At 45.5% G+C, this 22,516-nt stretch overlaps 4 protein-coding genes across 4 annotated transcripts; 2 read left to right on the top strand and 2 right to left on the bottom strand.

Moving 5' to 3' along the window:
• Window positions 1-631: 631 nt before the first annotated feature.
• Window positions 632-1,879, bottom strand: N7462_006801 (uncharacterized protein; the record flags this gene model as incomplete). The annotated part of the gene is made up of 1 exon (XM_057078519.1): window positions 632-1,879. The coding sequence occupies one exon, from the start codon at window positions 1,877-1,879 to the stop codon at window positions 632-634; it is 1,248 nt and encodes a 415-aa protein (XP_056934099.1).
• Window positions 1,880-1,912: 33 nt separating this feature from the next.
• Window positions 1,913-2,863, bottom strand: N7462_006800 (ankyrin repeat domain-containing protein; the record flags this gene model as incomplete). The annotated part of the gene is made up of 1 exon (XM_057078518.1): window positions 1,913-2,863. The coding sequence occupies one exon, from the start codon at window positions 2,861-2,863 to the stop codon at window positions 1,913-1,915; it is 951 nt and encodes a 316-aa protein (XP_056934098.1).
• A 10,068-nt stretch (window positions 2,864-12,931) lies between these two features.
• On the top strand, window positions 12,932-20,376 carry N7462_006799 (uncharacterized protein; the record flags this gene model as incomplete). Its single annotated transcript, XM_057078517.1, has 6 exons — window positions 12,932-13,276; window positions 13,326-13,385; window positions 13,463-13,578; window positions 13,640-13,877; window positions 13,926-19,410; window positions 19,463-20,376. The coding sequence occupies 6 exons, from the start codon at window positions 12,932-12,934 to the stop codon at window positions 20,374-20,376; spliced, it is 7,158 nt and encodes a 2,385-aa protein (XP_056934097.1).
• A 1,118-nt stretch (window positions 20,377-21,494) lies between these two features.
• N7462_006798 (uncharacterized protein) lies at window positions 21,495-22,455 on the top strand (the record flags this gene model as incomplete). The annotated part of the gene is made up of 2 exons (XM_057078516.1): window positions 21,495-21,819; window positions 22,430-22,455. The coding sequence occupies 2 exons, from the start codon at window positions 21,495-21,497 to the stop codon at window positions 22,453-22,455; spliced, it is 351 nt and encodes a 116-aa protein (XP_056934096.1).
• Between the last annotated feature and the right edge of the window lie 61 nt (window positions 22,456-22,516).

Raw genomic sequence — 22,516 nt, 5'->3', positions numbered from 1 at the left:
GGCGAACAGACCAACAAACCACCACACACCACGATAGAGGAAGCTTCCTGAAAGGGAAGCAGAAGCAGATGAAGCAAAGAGAGTGTGAAAGTTGATTCTCTTCCTATTGGAGATGCGAAGCTACGTATATCCTGTAAAGACTGTGTACTAGGAAAGATATCCTCCAATTAGAGATCTCCCTCGTGTTGGCCATTCCCCACTGCAATATCTTTTGTCTTCTTTCCCTACCCGCTCCTCTCCCCGCTAAATATACTTACTAACATCTAGCTACGTATATATAATATAATCTCAATATAAATATTAGAGTACTACTTGCAGGGCAGCAGCCTGTTGGCCAGTCAACAAAAGAACGAATAGCAGCGTTGAATCGTTATCTAATCGAGAAATAATAGTTGTGGCATAATATTTAATAACTGAATATGAAAGAGGTTAATTCCAAAGAAGGGGATTTTCGTCCCGTTTCACCAATATCTGTAGACAAATGACGTAAACGATAGCAAATTGAAGACATCCAATTTAGTCCATGGAATTGGGTCACGTTAACAGTATTGTGATAGCACACTTCCTCGGCTATATTATCAACGCTTTCTCACAAATACACTATACCATGCTGGTTGATGTTTGGAAATATCTAGGTAGAGCTATCGTACATTGCAATGAGGCTACGGAGCCATGTCTCTCTGATTTCCTTTGTCTGTATAGCGAGGAGCTCTTCGCCAGAGGCTTGAACCTCAAAAAATTGATGTCCATTACACAACCTGACTTGAAGCCCATCCTGGTAGTACTGGTCCAAACACTGGCGACAGAGATCGATATCGGGACAGGTTTGACACACAAATCGACCTTCTGTGACTGCCGGCTTCTCTCTACAGAGATCACAAACGGCCCAGGCACTGTCAGGAACACTAGGATCGACCTTAGCATCATACAGAAATGCGATACGGGCCGCGGAGACATCATCGATGTAGAGCAGACACTTTCCCAGCCGGTACGAGGCCGACTTTCCCTCCGTTAGGGCTCGAGTGGCAAGCATCGTGATGCCCTTCTTTAGAGCTGAAATTCGTTTCCCTTCATCGGGTGGAGGAATTGATGAGGGACCATCTCCTATCAGCTTCTCCAGTGTCGGAAGATGTCGAGCGGCCCAGTCCATGGAGGATCGACCAAACCAGTCCAGTTGTATCGGATCAGACCCCAGGGACAACAAGAACTCGACAAGATGGGTCTGCCCAGCTGCTGCCGCCGCATGCAGGGCCGACGACCCATCATGGCAAGCCGTCACATCTATGCCTCGTTCCACCATCAGCTCAATAATGACTCGGTGACCCTTGGTTGCGGCCTTGGACAAGACAGTTCCTCCGCACCAGCAGGGGCTGAGTAAATCGAGGTTCTGGGCGTCGGCCGCGTGCATGAGAACGCGAAATGCATCGGCACTTCCCTTGATGGCGGCATAGTGCAGCGCCGTGTGACCTCCGTCGCGATGGATGGCGCCCACTTCGGCGCCAGCATCTACTAGCACCTGTAGGAGATCTACTTGTCCATTGAAGGCAGCATAATGCAACGCCGTTCGTCCATCCCCTGGAGAGATGGACAAGTCTGCCCCCATCTCCAGAAGCAAGCGGGCGAAAGCAGCACGTCCGTAAAGAGCCGCCAAATGAAGAGCCGTGTTTCCCGACGCATCGAGTGCATTAATCGCGATGCCTGCGCGACAGAGCGATGGGACGACATCAGGATTGTCGCCTGCCACGGCCACATGCAGTACGGTTCGGCTATCTGGTCCCAGCACGTCTACCGTGGCACCATGGGCGAGTAGTGATTCCACGATCTCGATCGTCCCACAATATGCGGCCAGACTGAGGGCGTTGTGCCCGTCTTCTTCCATCAGATTCACATCGGCTCCGGCCTCCAGCAACAACTAGATGACAGTAGCTTGTCGATAAATCACCGCGGTCAATAAAACCGTGGCATCCGCGTCCCCGCGCATGTCCACCGGGACGCCCTGACCCAGCATGAATTTAACCACCTCCTCGCTACCCCCGGCGGCTGCGCGGTGGATGGCCGCATCGCCCTGCTCATCGACTGTGGTGATATCGGCCCCGTGCTCGAGCAGGAGCATGACCGCATCCATGTGTCCGTGTGACGCCGCGATGTGCAACGGGAGCCGGTTTCCCTCACGAAGGAGATGCGCGTCGCCGTCATACTGTAATAGAAGGGTAATCATTTCGCATCTTCCCTCATATGAGGCCAAACGGAGCATGGAATTGATGGCGTCGTGGATCATGGGGGCGGCCGGATGGTCCCGCGGAACGCCCGCAGCAGCCTCGAGAAGAATCCGAGCCATCGATTCATGGCCTCGCATCACCGCAGCCTCAAACGCACATCCCCACTCCCAATTCTCCTTCGATGGGGTGGCCACACTCCCAGCGCCAGATGCGAGAAGCAGGCGGAGGACCAATTCCTGGTCATGCGCCACCGCCCATTGGAGCGGCGTATGGCCCTCATCATCAGGCAGAGAGACGGGCACGCCAGCTTCCAAAAGCATCTGGATGATCTGTTCTTGCCCTGCCGCCGAGGCATCATGAATGGCAGCTCGGCCATCGATGAGTTTCGCGGGGTCGGGGTCTTGCTGCACAAGCTTTTGAACGCAGGCGACTCGGCCCTGCCTAGCCGCCCAAATCAGGGCCGTGTCGCCGTCGTTCCGAATCAGGGTGGGTGCCTGGCCATACAGCTCCTGCGAAAGGAGCTCATGAAAACGATGGGCCGTCTGGATGAGGGCGTTGAGGTCGGAGATCCCGAGATGTGCCGCCACTCCCAATATGATTTCACCGGGATGATGGACAAATGACGGGGTAGTAGATGATGCCATGGCAGCATGAGGTATGCAAAATTGAAATCATATCACATCTACCGCTGGACAAAAACACAGGACACGGAGGGCGGATGGAGTGCGAATACGAGCGGTGGATCTCATTCTACTGTAGGCTTGCCATTCGAATAATGATCGACATGTCGTCCCGACCGGGCGAGTTGATGTCTCGTGATAGATTGGAAGCAGAACCAGTTGATATGGCATCGACCTCGTTCCTCGCTGCTATGGCTAGTGCAAGATAATTCAAATTGCATTGTGATCATCAACCAATTCATCGGTTGATCCTACCAGACTTCATTTACTTAGGAGATATTTCCCGACTCCTAGTTAGGTTATGTTAGGCAAATAAAGTGTTGAAGATTCCATTATAGGCGGCTATAGGCGGCTGAATAATGTTACAGACATGTCGATAGTTCTATAATGTTTTTGCGGGTGCCTTGTTCGCTACAGGTAAAGACGTATTCCAAGGGGCAAGCGGCAGATAGCAAGAGCGATAGTCCGTTGAGAATCAAGCGAAAACAAAAAGAATTGGAATAAATACTAAGCTGGATTATAAACCACTCAATTGAAGTTTTCCGAGATTTGCCAGAGACCTCTAAACTAAAAATTGAGGGTTAGATATATCCCGCAACTATATAGAGATGGTATTGTGGATGGATCGGTCGAATAGTGGCGCAGTCGCTGCCAAAAGATTTTACCCCACTATACATTTACCTCGTAGGTGAGGTCACTTTCTCGAGATGCTTAGTAATCAAGAGTATCGAGCTTATATAATAATCAGGTTGTCCTCGGGTCAAGCTTACAGTAAACAGACCATATGTATTGTAGAAAACAAGTCTGTTCAACTTCAAACGCCCGTACGGACGCAGGATTTCGGTCAAGGGCATTACGGTTTCAGATGGTGATATAAATAAACGGATTTGACCAGAATTCAATCTATAAACTAGTAGAGAGGTGAAATTTCCTCAACTCAGAGTCAACATTGGAGGAAAACCAATGGCGGGTGGTGAAAAATGAACCAGAAGTTTGTTTCAATGGGGGGTTGCTAACACGGTTACCGTTGATTCTAATTCGTTGATCAAGCTAAAGGAAGTGGTCCTGGAGAGATAATTGGCCTGCTATTGTAAGAATGGAGGCGCTAGAAAAGGGGGGTTGATTGAATAGGATTGGCCAAACAATACGGCCCTCTCCACTTAGATATTAGGTCCGTGCATTTTCCTAATACCCTCAGAGCCCCCAGGTCTCTAGGAAAAGATTATTACAGGGTACAGTCTGCCTCTAAAGACAACGCTGTGGGTACCTCCACTCCATTTCGAGTCCTTGGGCCCGATTGGACCACTTGAAAACGGATCCTTCCTCATTTCCTGCGACTCTACTGATGTCTACAGGTCTAGCCAACTAAAGATGTCTGGGGAGTAGTTGCTCTCTAGAATTGCCGCCTTAATAGTGGCTGTTCTGGCTGTCCGACATCTACGTAGTGCTCCGTACACAGTCAGTGATATATTGCTGGACCTATTTTTAATAGGCCCAATGAGAGGCTTTGTTCCTGGGTACCATGGTTTCTTCCTAACCCTCTTTGAGCTAGAAAGCTGATGAGATGAAGCTCTCGGGAATAGGAAGTCAAAAGGAAGAAAGGCAGAATCACCATCGAGATAGCATTACAACAAGGAAATCACATGTTTGTGTTGAAGCTGTCCAAACCGTCCGACCAACCGACGCGCACCTTCTTTAGGATACTTCCGGGCGGCAACGACGCGGTGGGGATGATAACTTTGCCTGCACCTTCGTTGGTAAGCACAGGATGGGCAACTTGCTCTTTCCCCTAATTGTTCCTTATTCATATTAATAGCGAAACGATTCTCGGCATTTATAGCGTGTGCTCGAGCCTTGATTGCAGCGAAGTTGGACATCAAATTAGCCTGAAGTGTCTCCCATCCCTGACACCATGTGTATCCCCTTGGTTGGGGATATAAGTGTCAATGTGGGCATCTTCAAAAAAGGCTATTCCGGCACAGCCGGAGAAGACGTGAGGTAAGTATATGGCCTGCGTCGTTGACGTGCGCACTCGAGATCAGGTTCTGTAATACCGGAGCACGGCGAAGCAGAAGGCCGCAGCATTCTTGCAAGTCAATGCTAGGGACAGGATCCAGGCTTATGGAAGACCTGGTGGAGAAGGTTATCTTATTATGACGGCGTTTGAGTAAAGCCTGTAGTAATCTTTGGATAATAGCTCAGTGCTGACCAGGATCTGGGTATTGATAATGAAACTGTCGACACTGAAGCTTCTTTCAAGAGCCTTGGAGAGAACCTGCTATAAATAATTGTCTAGGAAATATTATCTGCCTCTGAACCCCACTACAAACAATACTAAGTATATTTTATCTAAGCTTGATATATAGCTTGAAAAGCTCTACTGCGGGCCAAGTAAATTCGCTAATCCTATTGATTCAATAAGAAATACTACACCATCAAATCACGAGATATCTTACTGGTAAGGGTTAACATTCAGAAAATCTAGATCTCTAGCCTATCTAATATAATTAAACCAAGCTTGCTTAATAGCCGCGGGCTAAGCCTAACTCTAAGCCTACATTTCTGTGTTCTGTATACAATAATGCATGATATAATATTAATCAGTGCCATACTAGGCACCCTAGTCGGGAATCAAATGTTTAGTCTTGTGGTATGGTCTAGGTTCCAATATTCAATAAGCGATGGAGTGTTTCGCTGACTCATGAAATACGTTGTGTCCTGTATCCTGGAGAAGTGGAATACAAGTAAATTCGCTCGCTGTGCAGTAAGCGACCAATGAACGCGTGTCACGACGTCTATCACCCCGTTGGAAGATAAGATGTAAGAATATCTGTACCTTGGTTAGTATACAAATTTTTTCATTTGTCAATAGACATTAGTGGGTTGAATTAGTGTATCAACGCGGATATCGGTTGTCCACAAAGTTCTCAAATCGCCCGTTGTGCATCACCAACCCGTGGATTCCCCTGAAATCAACCCATGGGAACAAAGAACCTTTGGAGTAAAAGTGGTGATTCATAATTTCCAGGTTTCATCAAAATTCATCATATTTGACCTATTTCTTCTGCTAAAATTTGATTATGCCAGACTCCGAGCTTATTTTCGTGCCCGATGCCTCCCCTCCCCCACCCCCACAACCTCACCTTCAACATTCAACTGAATCAAATATCTTAAGTCGCCTACGGAAGACCTAATCGGGCGACCGAGGAAACTCCTCTCAGCAAGAGAAATGAATTCGACAAACCCTGAAAATCCAACGCCATGGTTACAGACAGCAAATCAGGTTTTGGTTGCGACCGGACTTGCGATGAGTACTAGCTGCCTTGTGATGCGACTGTATACTAAGACGGTGATAATGAGGAAGTTCTGGTGGGATGACGGTACAGTATTTGATTTCATTAATTATCTCAGGCTTCTGCGGACAAATAATTAATTCAAATAATGACATAGTGTGCATAATCATTGCCTGGGTAAGGAGAGCATTCGCAATCTCCCCGGATTGAATTAACTTGGTCGTCTGGATAACGAAGGTTTTTTCCATTGGCACCCAGGCAACAATATTGTGTAAGTCTCCGTATCGAACTCTTGTTGATTTTAGTTTCAAAATCCTCGCTTATATGAAGCTATATAATAGATGGTTACGCTCGCGCTGGTATCGGACGTCATGTTATCGACTTATCTCCATCAACTATAGTCATATTATTAAAAGTATGGATCCTAACGTCCCATTCACTCATTTCGAGATTTTGAAATGCTCAACTATGAATCTCCCATGACATGAAGGTTGTTCTAGCTGCAGCAATTATTTACATTCCCTGCCTCGCATTCGCAAAGCTTGCCTTGCTCATGCTGTACTACAGGCTACTCAGCACTGTGCGAGCCTGGACGTACACCATCTATGCCATCGCGGTCATTATCTGTGGATATAGTCTAGCACTCGCCTTAGCTCTTATTTTTGCTTGCAACCCCATTCAGAAAAGCTGGAATATCTTCGTTTCCTGGGGTTCCTGCATTGATAGACCTGCCGTATACCTTGCAACCGCCATCACGAATACTATTAGCGACTTGGTTCTAATCATTATCCCCATTCGGGTGGTATGGGGATTGCGAATGCGCTTCATTTCGAAGTTGGGAGTGATGGTTATGTTGGGCATCGGGTGTCTGTAAGAAGTCCTCCTTGATTGTTAGGAAAAGGCCTCGATCAGAGGACCCTCATTCTCTATCCTTGACCATCGATGCTAAGTTTTAGCTTCTTCAAGAACCATAGTCACAAGTATCCTACGTTTAGCGACTTTGTGGCCTTTAGTGACATCGTCGGATGTCTCTTACAAGATTGCTCTTGCTAGCATATTCATGTAAATACTGGTGCCTATCTTTTTCCTTTTTTTCCAGTTTCACAGTTGACTGACAGTGAATGGAAATTTTACAGCAACCTCGAAGCCAACTTTATCATTATATGTGGCTCTCTTCCTTACCTCCGCCAATTTCTTCGCTTCTACGCACCAAGATGGGCTGGCGGCTGGATATTCAAACACAAAAAAAGTGTCTCTTCGACTCTAGCCCAAAGACCGAATGTCCGAGAGCCTGGAAATTACCATCATCAAGAAAATTTCGGGATCACTAGAAGTCAGGGAGCACACATCCCCGAAGATCAGTATGAGTCGTATCAAATTTCAGAGGCTGGTGTAGGTCAAATGTCTACAAGTCTATAAGACCTCCAAAATTGTAAGGAATCAATAGCCACAGGGAAATTTTGGTTACAGTCTTCTGGAACAAAGCGCCCTCCGACCTTCAAATCGCAATTTTTGGCAGGACAACAGTGGCTTTGGTAACTGCGCGATTGCCACTACATCGGCTTAAAAGCAAGCGTTGATTGTATCTGCCCAGAATTCGTGGCAGCAATCTACACTCGAGATAAACGAAAAGATTTTTTTTTTCGCTGTGCTGAGCGACATTCCTCGATATCTACAACGCAGAGGTTTAACTCTTACGTGATCACTTATCGCAGTACCACTTTGGACTTGCGGTGAACCATGGACCATGTGGGTAAATTCAACTCCTACAAGAATTTTGAAATCAAACTTTGAGTACCTCGCTCTTGGAGTCTAAACTGCTATTATCTCAAGCAGAACGAACTCATAAACGTGAAAAAAAAGGTTGATTGTGCCCTGAACTTCGAGATTTCACATCTTTTCCAGCTCTAGATCAGAAAAAGAGATTTAACCCCTGCTTTGGGCACAGGTGCAGCTCTAGGCGTCGGTTTTGTGATGGGCTTGTGTAAATTCTCAGAGTAGGGAAAGGACAGCTTCTAACTACCAATCAGTCGCCACTTTACACCCGGCTGGATTTGGCTCTCTCACGACCCCGTGCGAAGATTCTATAGGCTGCTATAAGATAGTCTGGATCGAGACAAAGCATCGATACTAACTGAACTTCGCACGGTAGATGCCAAAATGTATAGATCTCTTTATCTAATCGGCAATGCAATAGTCATTTCTGCAAATATTGCGTCCAGCGCGAAACAGTCCCGGATTTCTCGCCTCAATGTACACGGTGAAATGAATATAAACACTGTTATGCACTGATTGTACCTTTTGTTTCAAGCCCCGAGCTCTGATGCAGATGCTAGAAGCTAAATTTAGGGGGTTTGGGGATGTGAGTGGGTCAAATGGAAGAGTGTGAGAAGCCGATGTCAAGATCTTGGAGCCATCATCGTATGTGAAATGGAGGTAGGGTGACCCGTTCCTGAATGATGAGGAGGAAGAAGAGCTGAATCGAAGGCCGCGTTTAAGGTAATGCCGTGAAGTTTACATACATGTCATGCGGAGCAGTGCAGACTAGCAATGGGGCTGTATGCAATCTATGGCCTTTGAGGATTAGATAAATAAATATTTTAGCCGAAATCCTCTTAAATAATATTCGGTATCATCATTATTCATTGTTAATCATCACTTTAGACCTAATGGACCATGACGCGAGCTATTTTTGTCGGTGGTCGTCCCGTAGGGGAGTATGGTGGCTAGGTCAGAATCTTGATAGGGCATTTACTGCGATCAATGAACCTCGTCAAGCCGGACCAACGTGTCCCAGGAAATAATACACGGACTATTATTCCCTGACTAAGCATTGTGGTTAGAAACCTAAGCTCTAGAATCAGATGGTACAATACGAAGATTAAAATATAAGAGCAGTCGCCTATTATAAAGTATACAGAGACAAAGCCGCCCTTCGGAGTGTTATCGTATGCTATGCTGCTTCCCTAGAGTGACCCCAAAAGATCCTGAGCTTTCAAGGTCTATTTCAAAAAAAAAAGTAGGGGCTAGTGGGGATATTAAGCCTGAAGGCTATCGAAAGAGACGATGAGTCGAGAGACGGCCAGTAGATCCGCCACTATCTGCCCCCAGGTACATCAGCCCTATCTCTATTTCCTTTTATTACTAATTTTATCAATGCGAATTCTATCAATAATATAGTTATCAAAAAAAGCCTAGTAAAATATGATTAGATCCTTTGCCCTTAGCCCGGCCCTACGATCCCAATTATAAAAATGGCTCATGCGCTTGTGCAAGCTCGATGATGCAAAGTAAACCCGATTAATAGCCAAAAACGTGCCGCCGACAACCAGATGCAGCTGTGGTTTCAGGCATGATTTTAAAGACGCAGATCGTAAGACATGCCGAATACCCAGCACCGAGCTAGGTCGAGGATAAGAGATCAGGGGATGAAACTGAAAGAGCAAAATTGAAGATGTGGGGCAGATGCTATGTGTCCTCAGCTGTGAGCGACCGGCGCGCCACGCTGGCCAAGCCAGAAGCCGCCAAGGGCGCTAGAGCTGATTAAAACCCTCGCATTTCCACATCCTCGGTGTACAAGATAACCCAGCGCTGGGTCTCGGCAATGAACCTCCATTTTCGAGGAAAGAATGTTCTCTGCAATGCATGGACCGTCCCTCCTCGTCGTCAAAAATCGGGGTCTTGCCTCGCGGGTCTGCTGACCTAAGACTCACCCCGCCCACAACGCCGAGTCGGTGTGGTGCGCCACACACTAACATCTGAAGTTTCCCGTGTCCCTATGCATAAACGTATCTCTGCTATATCTATGAAGGCAATTTTCTGTTCTGATGCACTTCCTCTGAATATTCCTGCAAATGCTGCGCGGAAGCGGGTGGTGGGGATGTTCCATGTTCTTTCATCCACTGCTTCTGAAGCCGCTTCTTCTCTTTAGTATTTCTTCTTGCAAACAATCAGTTGAGATCTCTAGTCGAGAGAAATCCTTGTCACTTGATGATTGGTGATTGGGCTTTTTAGCACCGGTGGCGTGCCCCTGTTGCTTCAATTTACATCGTTTATTATATCACGATTGTAAGAATAACACTTCCAGCATAGTGACCAGTTGGCTAGGCAAGAAAATCAATGTATATCCAACGGATTCGTTTTTCAAATTGAGAACAGTCGATTATAGCATGAAATATCAATGACTGAACTCTGAAAAGATTAAGTTTGGGAAAATAAGATTTCTCTCTCTTGTAATAATTGGCAAAAGCAAGAGTAAAAAGGACGATGAAGGCTGACAGTTCACCTTTCATTTCAATTGAGCACGTTCTGCGTACGATTTTGATCAGAACCAATGCTTTTAATGCTGGTTGTTCCGTAACACTCCATATCAAGTCGTGCGCCAGTGTTTTCCGTAGAGAGTTTTAAAAGACAGAAATAATAATGTGCTGGAAGATTTGGAGATGATTGCGTTTCAGATATGTGATGAATTTCCCCCATTCCAGCACAGTCAATACAGGGTGATCCCTGTACGAGCAGCATGTGTAATAGAAGGCTTCATTCTGGCCGAAGCTTGCACCCGCAAAGACGCGATTAGAGACATGATACTTTGCGTGCACATCTAAAAGACGTTCACCTTACATACTTCCTCAGGATGCCCCAAGTACTGCCCACAGCTGCAGTGGGGCTCCTGCGTCATGATTGGGATCACCTCTGGAAGTTGTCATGTCAGCTGGCGGCGCAGCAGATGAATCTGGATGGATACTTGCACTGCATGCCAAAAGAGAAGTCCTTGGGCTTATTAGTATTATAGCTCTTACGCGTATATGTCAAACGGGTCCATTTTCGCGCCCGTCTTCGAGGGCAGCATACGTATGTCCTGTAGAGGAAGAAACGATACAGTTGAAATTTCAAATCCATTTTTGATGTTTCTCCATTCATCTTGCCCTGTCGGTACAGAAATTCCATCTAGCTTACAGGTAAACTATGAATATTGTTAAATTCCATGACAGCCGTGGTTATTGCAATGGCCTTAATTTGTTTAGGTTAGAATTGAATGGGACAAGTTGAAATTCGGGTTGAAAACTGCCCAGCAGGTGGAGGTTGCTTTTTCATGATTTCTTCGACATCTGAATTTTCAAGACAGAAGGCTAGGCAAGGAGTTTTTCAGCTTTCATTAAATTCGATATGACCATGCATCAAGCAAGTGGCGGTGAGTAACCGTAAGCAAAGTGGACCAGAGATGCGCGGAAACAACCTTCAGGTGCACATAATTCTCCTACTAGAAATCCTTTTCATTCAAATTCTTCAAAAGCCGAGCGTAAAATACATATATAACTCGTTAATTGATTCGATATCTATGATTAAAACCAATTCTGACGAGATTCTGATACGGTCAAGTCTCTAGAGAACATATCTTGGAAAGTGAAATCAACGAATCATCGGCCCTTAAATTATTTTTCAATACAGAAATAAATACTCGGTCGCCTGGGCTTCCCATGCAGGCGCCACTTTGGGCCTCGGCCAAGGATCGATAGACCTTAAAGCTAGGCCTCCAGCACTGACCAGTAATATTCACTTCCTTGGCCTTGGCGAAACGGTGCCAGCTTTTGACAAGATACGTATTTACAGTCTGCACAATGGAACGCATGTGATAGTAACCCAATCTAATTATCATACGGCCGTTACTGATGTCACTGTTGGCTTAGCCTCTGATGGGATGATCACTTTACTGCAGTATTGCCCTGAAAAGGCCAGGGCTCAGACCCGGATCTTCAGCCGTCGTCTATCACCAGCCTGACCGACTATCGTTAAATTTATCGCCCAGGGTTAAAAAAATGAAATTTGAGGCAACATCTTGACGATAATCTAGTAGAATGGCAAGTCTCCAGGGTAAAAGTGATTTCTCTGTACAATATCTACTGTCCAAGCTTTCAAATTCGTCGTAACGCCCTGGGACGGTCTGCTCACCTCCGGAAAACTAGTTTAGACCATTCTTACTAAGGAAAAAATATTCTAATGGATAGAACTTTAGCTTCAATGTCGAAAACCTTCGGTGACTAAGGTATAATAAAGTGATAGAGGCGATCGTAATTCAGCTAGTCATAAAAGATAGAACAGTTCTGTGGGTTTCATTACCTGGGTGAAGAGGTTTTCATTGAATTGCAATGTCGACCAAACGCCTGAAGATTAAGAAAAAGGGCCAGAAGTGACAAGGATAATATGCGATCAATTCTGTCATAAGGCTGAACATGACGACGACTTCGGGATGTTAGCTTTTCCAGAGTGCAATGCACCACATACTTTCGTGGCGTAGAGGCGCCCAAGATGGAATACGAGTATTCAGACCTCCTCGCAAACCGTAAATCATATACGGAGATGCAAGCTTTACCAATCGCTGAGCTTAGTTTCATAATAAATCAAAATGATTAACGGCAGGAAAGTGTCCGTGGCTCGTTAGATCACTCAGCCTTGCAATACCATAGAAATACAGCTGATAGTGGCTTGCAGTTGGCATCAGCTGGTCAGCCAGAGATTTACTCTTCTGGAAAAATACCCTTGAAACGCCTCAGCCTCAAATTTTCAGTTACGGTGGGTAATGTGTCATGGTATGGAATCGGATGAGGGATTGTTAGCTGTCATATATAGCAAAGGACTTGAGGCATGAACGAGATGTAAAAAGGACCTTTGATTTCATCTTGTTATGTGACGATTTGGCATCCTCAATCATTTTGGAATAAGGCCCTCCCTCTTTGTCGACATGGGGATGCTGTGCTTTGTTTTCTACATTTTCAGTCATTTTGCCAATGCTTTGAAGTTTGATCCAAACCTCATTCAATATAACCTCAATACGAATAAAACTGCAAATAATGTTCTAGATTACTCGGGGAGTTGGCCAAATCATGTCTATCATCCGTCGCCTATAAACTGGCGAATTCCTTTTTACACCCTTTTCCTCGATAGGTTTGCGGATGGAAATCCTCAGAATAATGACATCAACAACACTGTCTTTGAAGTCGACACATTCTCAAATCAGTTGAGATTCGGAGGGGATGTCAGAGGATTGGAAGATTCCTTGGACTACATTCAAGGGATGGGGATCAAGGTGGGTCTTCAATATGCCAGGGTGATATCATGACTAATATCGCTTCAAGGGCATCTATATCGCTGGTACTCCGTTTCTTAACTTCCCGTGGAAGTCAGATGGCTATTCGGTATGTACTGTATTCAAAAAATAATCACCCTGTAGATCATCTGATATATCTATGGAGGTTTAACTATTTTTATCTAGCCCCTGGATCTCAGCCTACTAGATCCCCATCTCGGCAACATCCAACAATGGAGGTCCTTGGTTGAAGATATACATCAACGAGGCATGTACGTAATGGTTGATATCACTTTTGGCACGTAAGTCGTGGGATGTTTTGCTCGTCAAACCATTGATCTGTACTAAAAAGCCTTTTATTAGCATGGCTGATTTGCTTGGATTTGAAAACTTCCTCAACAGTACTGCTCCTTTGAATCCAAAGGAATACAAAACGGTATGGAAAGGACAACAGAAATATTTCGATTTTGTTCCGGGAGAGAAATACAAGAAAGAATGCGTCTATCCAAAATTTTACAAGGAGGATGGGTATCCTGTTTCAAAAGGCTCGGATGCTTTTTTTGATCAGCTAGAGGGTTGCTATGACAGCGAATTTGACCAGGTAAATGATCTGCCATTGCTCAAAAGCTTTCTCTGATTTCAAAATTAGTATGGTGCCATGGACTCTGTTAGTCTTGCCCCGGACTGGCAGAGGTCTCTTGCCAAGGCTGGCTTAGTGCAAGATCGGCTACGAGAATGGTTCCCATCAGTTCGAGAAAAATTGGAGCACTTTTACTGCATGATGATCGCATCACTGGACATTGATGCTATCCGATTCGATAAGGCGGGTCAAATTACCGTGGATTCTCTCGGAGATTCATCGCAAGCTATTCGGAAATGCGCCTCTAATCTGGGTAAGGCTAACATTTTGCTTGCGGGTGAAATTACTGCAGGCAACAATTACGCGTCGATTTATTTTGGCAGAGGTCGGGAACCCCACATGCGGCCGCAGAATGAGGCCGCCGCAATTCAACTAAATGATTCCTCAACTTCGGATTATTTTATTCGTGAACATGGAAAAAACGCCATGGATGCTGCTGCATTCCATTACAGCATCTACCGAGCGTTGACCAGGTTCCTTGGCATGGACGGCAATTTTACAGCACCGTGGGATTTGAGCACGGATTTTGTAGCGGCCTGGAACGAGATGTTGATTTCGAATGATCTCATCAATGCAAATACCGGGGAATTTGACCCCCGACATATGTTCGGAACCAGTAACCAAGATACATTTCGATGGCCAGCAATTAAACAAGGCGTTGAAAAATTCCTCTTGGGCCAATTCATTACTACATTGCATCTCCCTGGGATCCCTGTCCTTCTGTGGGGTGAAGAGCAGGCACTTTATGTGCTGGATAGTACAAGTCCTCTTGCTCTCTTCGGACGTCAGCCGATGTGTTCTTCAACGACTTGGAGCATTCAAGGATGCTATGGTCTTGGGTCCAATCAGTATAACAACTTTCCAGTGGAATCTGCATCCACAGGATGTGATGACCCAGGGGTCGGCATGGATCACCGGGACCCGACCCATCCCGTTCGTGGGATCCTGAAGTCTTTCTTTCATCTTCGTGAAAAACTACCGACTCTCAAAGATGGCTATTATCTAGAGCAGATATCGAAACAAACACGAAATATTACTCTACCTGGTTCCAATGGCACGGTGACAGAACTCGGCGCATGGAGTGTGCTTCGAGATCAATATTCTGGTGTCAATTACATTGTACCCAGCAATGAAACCGCTATTTGGCTCGTCTATCACAATGAGGAATCACCTGTCCAGTATAACTTTGACTGCAAGTCCTCCATGGGGAGCTTTCTTGCTCCATACCCCGCCGGCACACGGGTGAAAAATCTACTAGCCCCCTACGATGAGATCTCATTACAACCCAGCGGTTTCCAATTCAACAACTCCACTGAGCTACAGGGTTGTCTTGAAAACATGAAATTTGAAGCTTTTGACTACAAACTTTATGTTCCAATCTCACGATGGATCCCCCCCCCAACCATGTTGACCAATTTCCTTCCCGGCCATGATGCCCGGATTAATTCCAATAGTACGGCCGTTGAAAGCCATAAGGTGGATATACAACTAGAATTCTCGGCTGAACTTGATTGCGATCGTATTACACAAAGCATCACCATTTCATCATCAACAGAGAGCAAAATATCTCCTCAAATCGATAAAAGCAGTATTTCATGCTCCTCGCTTGTTCCGAAAGCCCCGCGCTATGTTGGTCAAATTCCTTCCGCTTGGTTGTGGAAAGGCACTTTGGATAACGTCACACACGGGATACATGCTCTGAAAATCAATAACGCCTCCAACTCAGATCGAGAAAGGTTTACAGACTCTGTTGACAGGCTAGTATTTCGCATTGGACGCAAAGATAACGTGATGATTTTCCCATTACTAGCTAATTACACAAACGGTGGCTTTCGTCAGAGCACTGATGGAGAAGGCTTCGTTGTGGATCACAAAGCTGCGGGAGCTGACATGTGGCGGTATTCTACAAACTGGGCCAGCACGTGGAGTGAATGGAAGCCATATGAAGGCAGTTCAAATCATGTCAATAGCCTGCCTTGGTCTGGAACTAATGCTCAAAAATGGCAGGGAGACCATATCATCTTGCAGTATTGGAGCCAATTAGCCGGAAGCAGCCAACATATCCAGCATGTTGACATTGAAGGATTTCAGAAACCCCCTCGAAGGTTCCCTCACCTTTTTGCAATCGGCCCTTTCAATTCTTACGGTGCAGACAATGGGATCAAGAACGCCTTTACGCAAGACACTAAGTCGGCAAATTGGGAGCTTCATCTTACTGCGGAATGGCCCACCAACTTCCAAGTAAATGTTTGGGGATTCAATCCTGACAAACAACTGGATAAGGCTCTGATCCTGGGAGACACATTGAACAGCAGCCGACTCAACCGTCTGCCTCCCGACTCCTTATCGTTTGCAGAGAAAGTCGTAAATTTCTCACAGTTTCCACCTCCTCCATATATGGCATATCGAATGGAACTCAACGATGGCACAATGAAATTTCAACTTCATCCGGCCGGGTTGCGCGTGCACCAGCAGATAATATACATTCTTCTGTGGGCCGTTCCGATCCTGACCGGAGTTTCCAGCGTTTTGCTCTACATGAAAAATTACAAAATCACCTTCAATCTTTCCGGTGATAAGCTCAATTTCTCCAGGTCCTTTCTGCCATTATTCTTCAGAAACCGTCAATATTTTCAGAAGGTCAGTTCGGTTGAGATTCAAGACCATCAATTCAACATCGTGCCGGATGTTCCCACTCCTGGACTTTCTGGAATGATGCCCCTGATTACAATTGAACGGCAAACAGCCAAACGAACAATTCTTCTTGCAACTTTGGAATATGATATTGAAGATTGGGCTATCAAGATCAAGATAGGCGGGCTTGGTGTAATGGCACAGCTCATGGGGAAGAACCTAGCGCACCATGATATTGTATGGGTTGTCCCTTGCGTCGGTGGTGTCGATTACCCGGTCGATACGCCAGCAGAGCCAATGTCAGTTACTGTGGTTCACAGCATCTACGATATTCAAGTGCAGTATCATAAGCTACGAAACATCACATATGTCCTTCTCGATGCACCGGTCTTCCGCCAACAGAGCAAATCAGAGCCATATCCCCCGCGCATGGACGATCTTCAGAGCGCGATATATTATAGCGCATGGAATTCGTGTATTGCAGAGGCGGCTCGAAGGTTTCCGATCGATATTTACCACGTCAACGACTACCACGGAGCCCTGGCACCTTTGCATTTACTACCAAAAACTATCCCTTGCTGTCTTTCATTGCATAACGCTGAGTTTCAGGGACTGTGGCCATTGCGCAGTCAGAAAGAGACCGAAGAGATTAGTGAAGTATTTAATCTCGATATATCTCTTATCAGAAAATATGTTCAATTTGGAGAAGTCTTCAATCTCCTTCATGCAGGGGCCAGTTATCTCCGTATACATCAGCATGGATTCGGTGCGGTAGGAGTTTCCGCGAAGTACGGTGATCGCTCACACGCAAGATATCCAATATTCTGGGGTCTTAAAGAGATTGGAAAGCTTCCCAATCCAGATCCATCTGATACAGATCCTTGCGAGGACCAAAGTCTGACCCTCTCATCTCCAGATGTTGTCGTTGACCACATATATGAGCAGTCTCGAGGGGATCTCCGTCGCCAGGCCCAAGAATGGGCAGGATTACATGTAGACCCGAAAGCAGAATTGTTCGTCTTTGTCGGCCGTTGGTCGGTCCAGAAAGGTATTGATCTGATTGCTGATATATTTCCATCGATCCTCGAAAAGAACCCCCATGTTCAGCTTATTTGTGTTGGTCCTGTGATCGACATGTACGGCAAATTCGCCGCGCTGAAATTGCAACAGATGATGAAGATTTACCGAAAGCAGGTGTTCTCAAAACCTGAGTTTACAGTGCTTCCACCCTTTATCTTTTCGGGTGCTGAATTCGCATTAATTCCATCGCGCGATGAACCTTTCGGTCTGGTAGCTGTCGAGTTCGGCCGCAAGGGTGCTCTAGGAGTAGGATCCCTCGTTGGCGGTCTCGGCCAGATGCCTGGCTGGTGGTATCCAGTCGAGTCAATGACCGCCAGACATTTGCAAAAACAATTCAAATCAGCTGTCGAAAATGCACTAAAGTCAACGCCGGAGACACGAGCTATTATGCGGGCCCATTCCGCCAAACAGCGCTTTCCAGTTGCTAGATGGGTGGAAGACCTCGACCATTTGCATGCCAGGTCCATCAAAATGCATGGATCAGGAGGAAGTCTTCAAGTTTCCAAACAGGAAGCTCCAACTTTTGGTTTCTATCTTGAGCGCCCAGCGTTGGGAACTCGAGCTGCCAGTCAGACATCATTGGCCATGATGAAAAATCACAACTTGACAAGTCCCGACGCAAGTCGATGGTGGATTTCACCATCCATTGTTATCTCCGACGAAAGCCCAACAACGCAAAGTGGCATGAAAAGGACTTTTTCGCTGGGTTCACGGCGTGGCCCGGGTCATCATTCTCGACAGTCCGTTCTATTCGAAGAAACTGAACTCACTCCAAGGTTGGACGAAGTTGCAGAATCTGATGACTATTCCATTTCGGTCCAGGAAGCTCAAACTTTTGTTCAGCAAGATGAGCAACGCCATCAATTATCTCCCTCCGATACAACAAGTGATCAACCACGAGGGCGATCGCATACTCGATTCGTATCGCAGCCCACACCTCTCATGGGGCTGGGACTTGGCGTTGACGCCATCTCTTCATCAACAACCAGAGTCAGATCTATCAGCGCATCATCGGCTTTGAGTGTGGATCGAGTCAAGGAAAACCGCGAATCCTTTTCCCTTGAGAATGCCGATCCAATCTTTATGGATGAGACGAAGAAATATGCACGCTACTTTGAGGGTATACTGCAACGACTGAATGGTAAAACATCGGAAGACGAACTCTGTATTGAAGACTTCATTGTCAACAGCGAAAAGGAGTGGACTAATAACTTGCGACGCGTGAAGATGGGTCGCCTGTCCAGTCAGTCCCCATCTCCGTTATTGGCGCCTACGAGATCCCCTTCTATCAGAGCAGGGTCTGATGAAGAGCTCGACGATGTGATACTGAGGTTAAACGATGAGGGAGATTTGCCAGAATTTCTGCTGCCGAAAGATTTCCAGCGGCCGTCTGCTGTCCAACGGTGGATGACTGCGCGGGCTTTCGATTGGCCGGTCTACTCGATTATTCTGGGGCTTGGGCAAATCATGGCTGCAAATTCCTACCAAATCACTCTACTCACATCCGAACCATCACAAAATCCAATTTTGCTCTATGTTCTTGGTGCCATATATATCCTCACAAGCGGCTGTTGGTGGCTTGCCTTTCGGCGGTTTCCCTCGGTCTACCTACTTCCGGTCCCATTTGTCTTCTACGGCCTAGCGTTCATTATCCTTGGTATTTCAGCATTCATTCAACAGGATACTGGAAAGACCTGGGTTCAATATATTGCAACGTCTCTCTACATAATTGGTTCTTCCAGTGGTTATTTGTTCTTCTCACTCAATTTTGGAGATGATGGTATGTCCCCTTATATCTTTCTACTTTCGGCCACTCACTAAACCAATCTCAGGCGGCTCGAAGATTGATTCATGGGTTTATCGCGCATGCATTATTCAAGGGACTCAAAATATCTATATTACTTGCCTTTTCTTCTGGGGAGCTGAAATAGCTTCTGGAGAGCGAGGATCACTCGGGTTGAGTTCCACGACTGCGGCTGTCGCTATGGTTGCGGGTATTGTTCTCTGGCTCATTGCAACGGCTCTTTTTATTGGCTTGCCCGTGTATTACCGTCAAACACCTGGCAAGATTCCGGCCTTTTACAAAAGCATCCTCCGACGCAAGATTGTGATTTGGTTTACGGTGTCTGTAATACTCCAGAATTACTTCCTCGGTATTCCCTACGGTCGCAATTGGGCCTATCTGTGGGGCTCCAAATATGTTCCACGTTGGGCAGTGTTACTGTTAGCCTTCTTGTTCTTCATTGTGATATGGTATGCACTTCTTGCAGTCTTGGCTTGGCGATCGAAGAGTCACTCTTGGATTATGCCCATTTTTGCGGTTGGACTAGGCGCTCCCCGCTGGGCGCAGATATTTTGGGGCACATCGGGCATCGGTTGGTGGGTACCGTGGATGATCGGGGGAGCAAAGGGCAGTGCTCTGGGAGGACGAGCTGTATGGCTATGGCTGGGAACCCTTGATTCAATCCAAGGCGTAGGATTTGGCATGATGCTATTACAAACGCTAACTCGCATCCATATAGCAGCGACCCTATGCGCTGCGCAACTGATCGGCACGGTCACGACTTTGATTGCTAGTGCCACGGCCCCAGATCGCGATGGACCCGGTGATGTATTTCCGGACTTCTCGGCGGGAATTCTTTTGGGAATCAAGAAGCCTTGGTTTTGGATTGCATTGATTTGCCAGTTGATTATTCCGATCGGTTACCTCAAATTCTTCAGAAACGAGCAGCTAAATAAGCCTTGACCTCGGACGATTTGTCGTTGGAGGCACAACCCTGGCAACAAAATTGTCTTTTTTTGGTTGATTCGTTTTTTGCTCTACCCTTCTTCCAAAATTTCCCGATGCTGCATTTGTCAATATAAATGGGAAGAGTCCCTTATATCTGAATTAAGCTACCCAGCTGTTTCGGAGCCCAATGTTCCAAAAACCAGTGTATCAATCTACTATTTGATAAATATCTAGACCAAGAGGCAGAAATAGTAGTTTATGGAATGAGGTAACGAATCAATAATAATTTTGATAGGTAAGGATTGGGAGAAGGCGATGTTCAAATATTAGATATAGAGTAAGGCAATGTCATATGATCGAAGTATCTCTAAAAAGCTCATTCTGATGCTCTCATCTGAGTTATACAGCCGTTCTTGCACTTCATCTTTCTCCGTCTCCGTCAGTTAAGAATCCCTTCCAAAATATCTCCTGCATGTAACTATCTATTATTTCGCTTCTTGAAAACTCTTTCAATTCATCACCCTCGCCCCCCTCCACCAACTTCCGAGCCGCAGCCACGGCATTATATCGTTCGTATATACGACTGAGAGCGGCGCCTTGGCCCTTCCATGTCCACCAGCGTTTTGAGTGTCTTATTAAAGGCAAAGAACTAAAGACCATTTGGGTCACCTTGCCCACATGGTTTAAGGACCTCGATCCATCACAGCTATATCGGAAACTCGAATTATTGGACTCAGGTTTGACAGATAGGATGTTTCTTTATGCTTCTTTGCCTGAATTATCGTGTTAGAGGACAATCCAAATAATAGGATCAAGAACGAAGTCCGATAATCTAACCGCGTTATGTCTCTTTGTTGATATTGATTTTCAAAGCGTCAATGGAACAATCTCATTCGCACTACTTGCAAACAAAGACTGTCAAAAGAAATACTCTAAGCATGAATTTCATGATATCTCTGGCCGATACTAGATATAATGACCAGCCCTGGTCTTTTACAAAATATAATGAGCCGTATAACTACGTATCTTGTATTCAGAGCTCAGTAAATCCAGTGCATCTGTGTATTTATTCCCTATATCTAAGGTCTACAATTCTAGAAGTTTCGGATTATTTATCACTTCCGACCATCACCATGGATACCTATAAATTTGATATTCCACTGGTACCTGATGAGTGTGTACCTCGTTATTGTGTCTATTTTGTCAATGTCCTATTGGAGCATCGTCATAGCGCCCTGAATGACCATGAGCTCCTTAATTCTATCCAGGATGTCCTAGACACTCTCCTCAAATCATTAATTACAGTGACGTCTACGCCAGAACAGGAACGAAATAGGCACTATGTGTCTATTGAGGCCAGAGGCTACTTTGTAACTCTTGGTGATATTTTTTGGGCGGCGTATATCAGGCTCTTTGCATGGAAACGTGATCTGCCTGAACTTGGCCTTCCCTTTGACCGTAATTTTATCTTCTAGTTTTATGATTAGCAAGGATTAAGTTGTGAGAGGGAGAAGAGAAGAACGAAGTAAGTGCTATGCTTTATTCTCGATCAACTCTCTGGTCAAGTGTTTCTTTCGATTCACTATTTACTACAGTCATTCAATGCAGTTTGATTGCATCTGTGAGAATATCCTAGACCAATCTGACTCCTACGAACTGAAATATTCTGTTATTCACCCCCAATCTTAAAGCTGTTCATGATTTTTTCTTATCAATTCTCTAGATATCCATATGTTACCTGGTTACTTTCCAATACATCATATGTCCCTGGTGACTCTATTTTATATTCCGCTAGACATACATGCGATAAAGCTCTATGTATAGATATTCCATCTTCTTTATCTGCTCCCAGAAAGCTCTATTTCCAAGGCTTGCTTAGGCTGCCTGGATTTCCTTTGAAAGTTCAAAAGATTAACTATATTAATTTCATTTCAATATACTTAAGAAGTCAGGCTATTCTAACAGAATGAGAGAACATCAGCTGTGAAGAACTATTGTAAGTTCTTAATTAATTACGCACCGCCAACGTTCCAAGCACATCTTTTCTCTCTCCATTCTGAATTTGCAGAATTGAAGCGCCAGTACATGGTATAAAAGTCATACCACGCTTGAAGGACATTCTCTAGTGGACAATATGATCACCGAAGTACTATCG

This window comes from Penicillium macrosclerotiorum (assembly GCF_028827735.1).
Source record: "Penicillium macrosclerotiorum strain IBT 26536 chromosome Unknown utg000006l_segment0_segment0, whole genome shotgun sequence".
Taxonomy (NCBI): Eukaryota; Fungi; Ascomycota; class Eurotiomycetes; order Eurotiales; family Aspergillaceae; genus Penicillium; species Penicillium macrosclerotiorum.
Note: the sequence above shows the minus strand (reverse complement) of the source record. Positions and strands in the feature narration are given on the sequence as shown.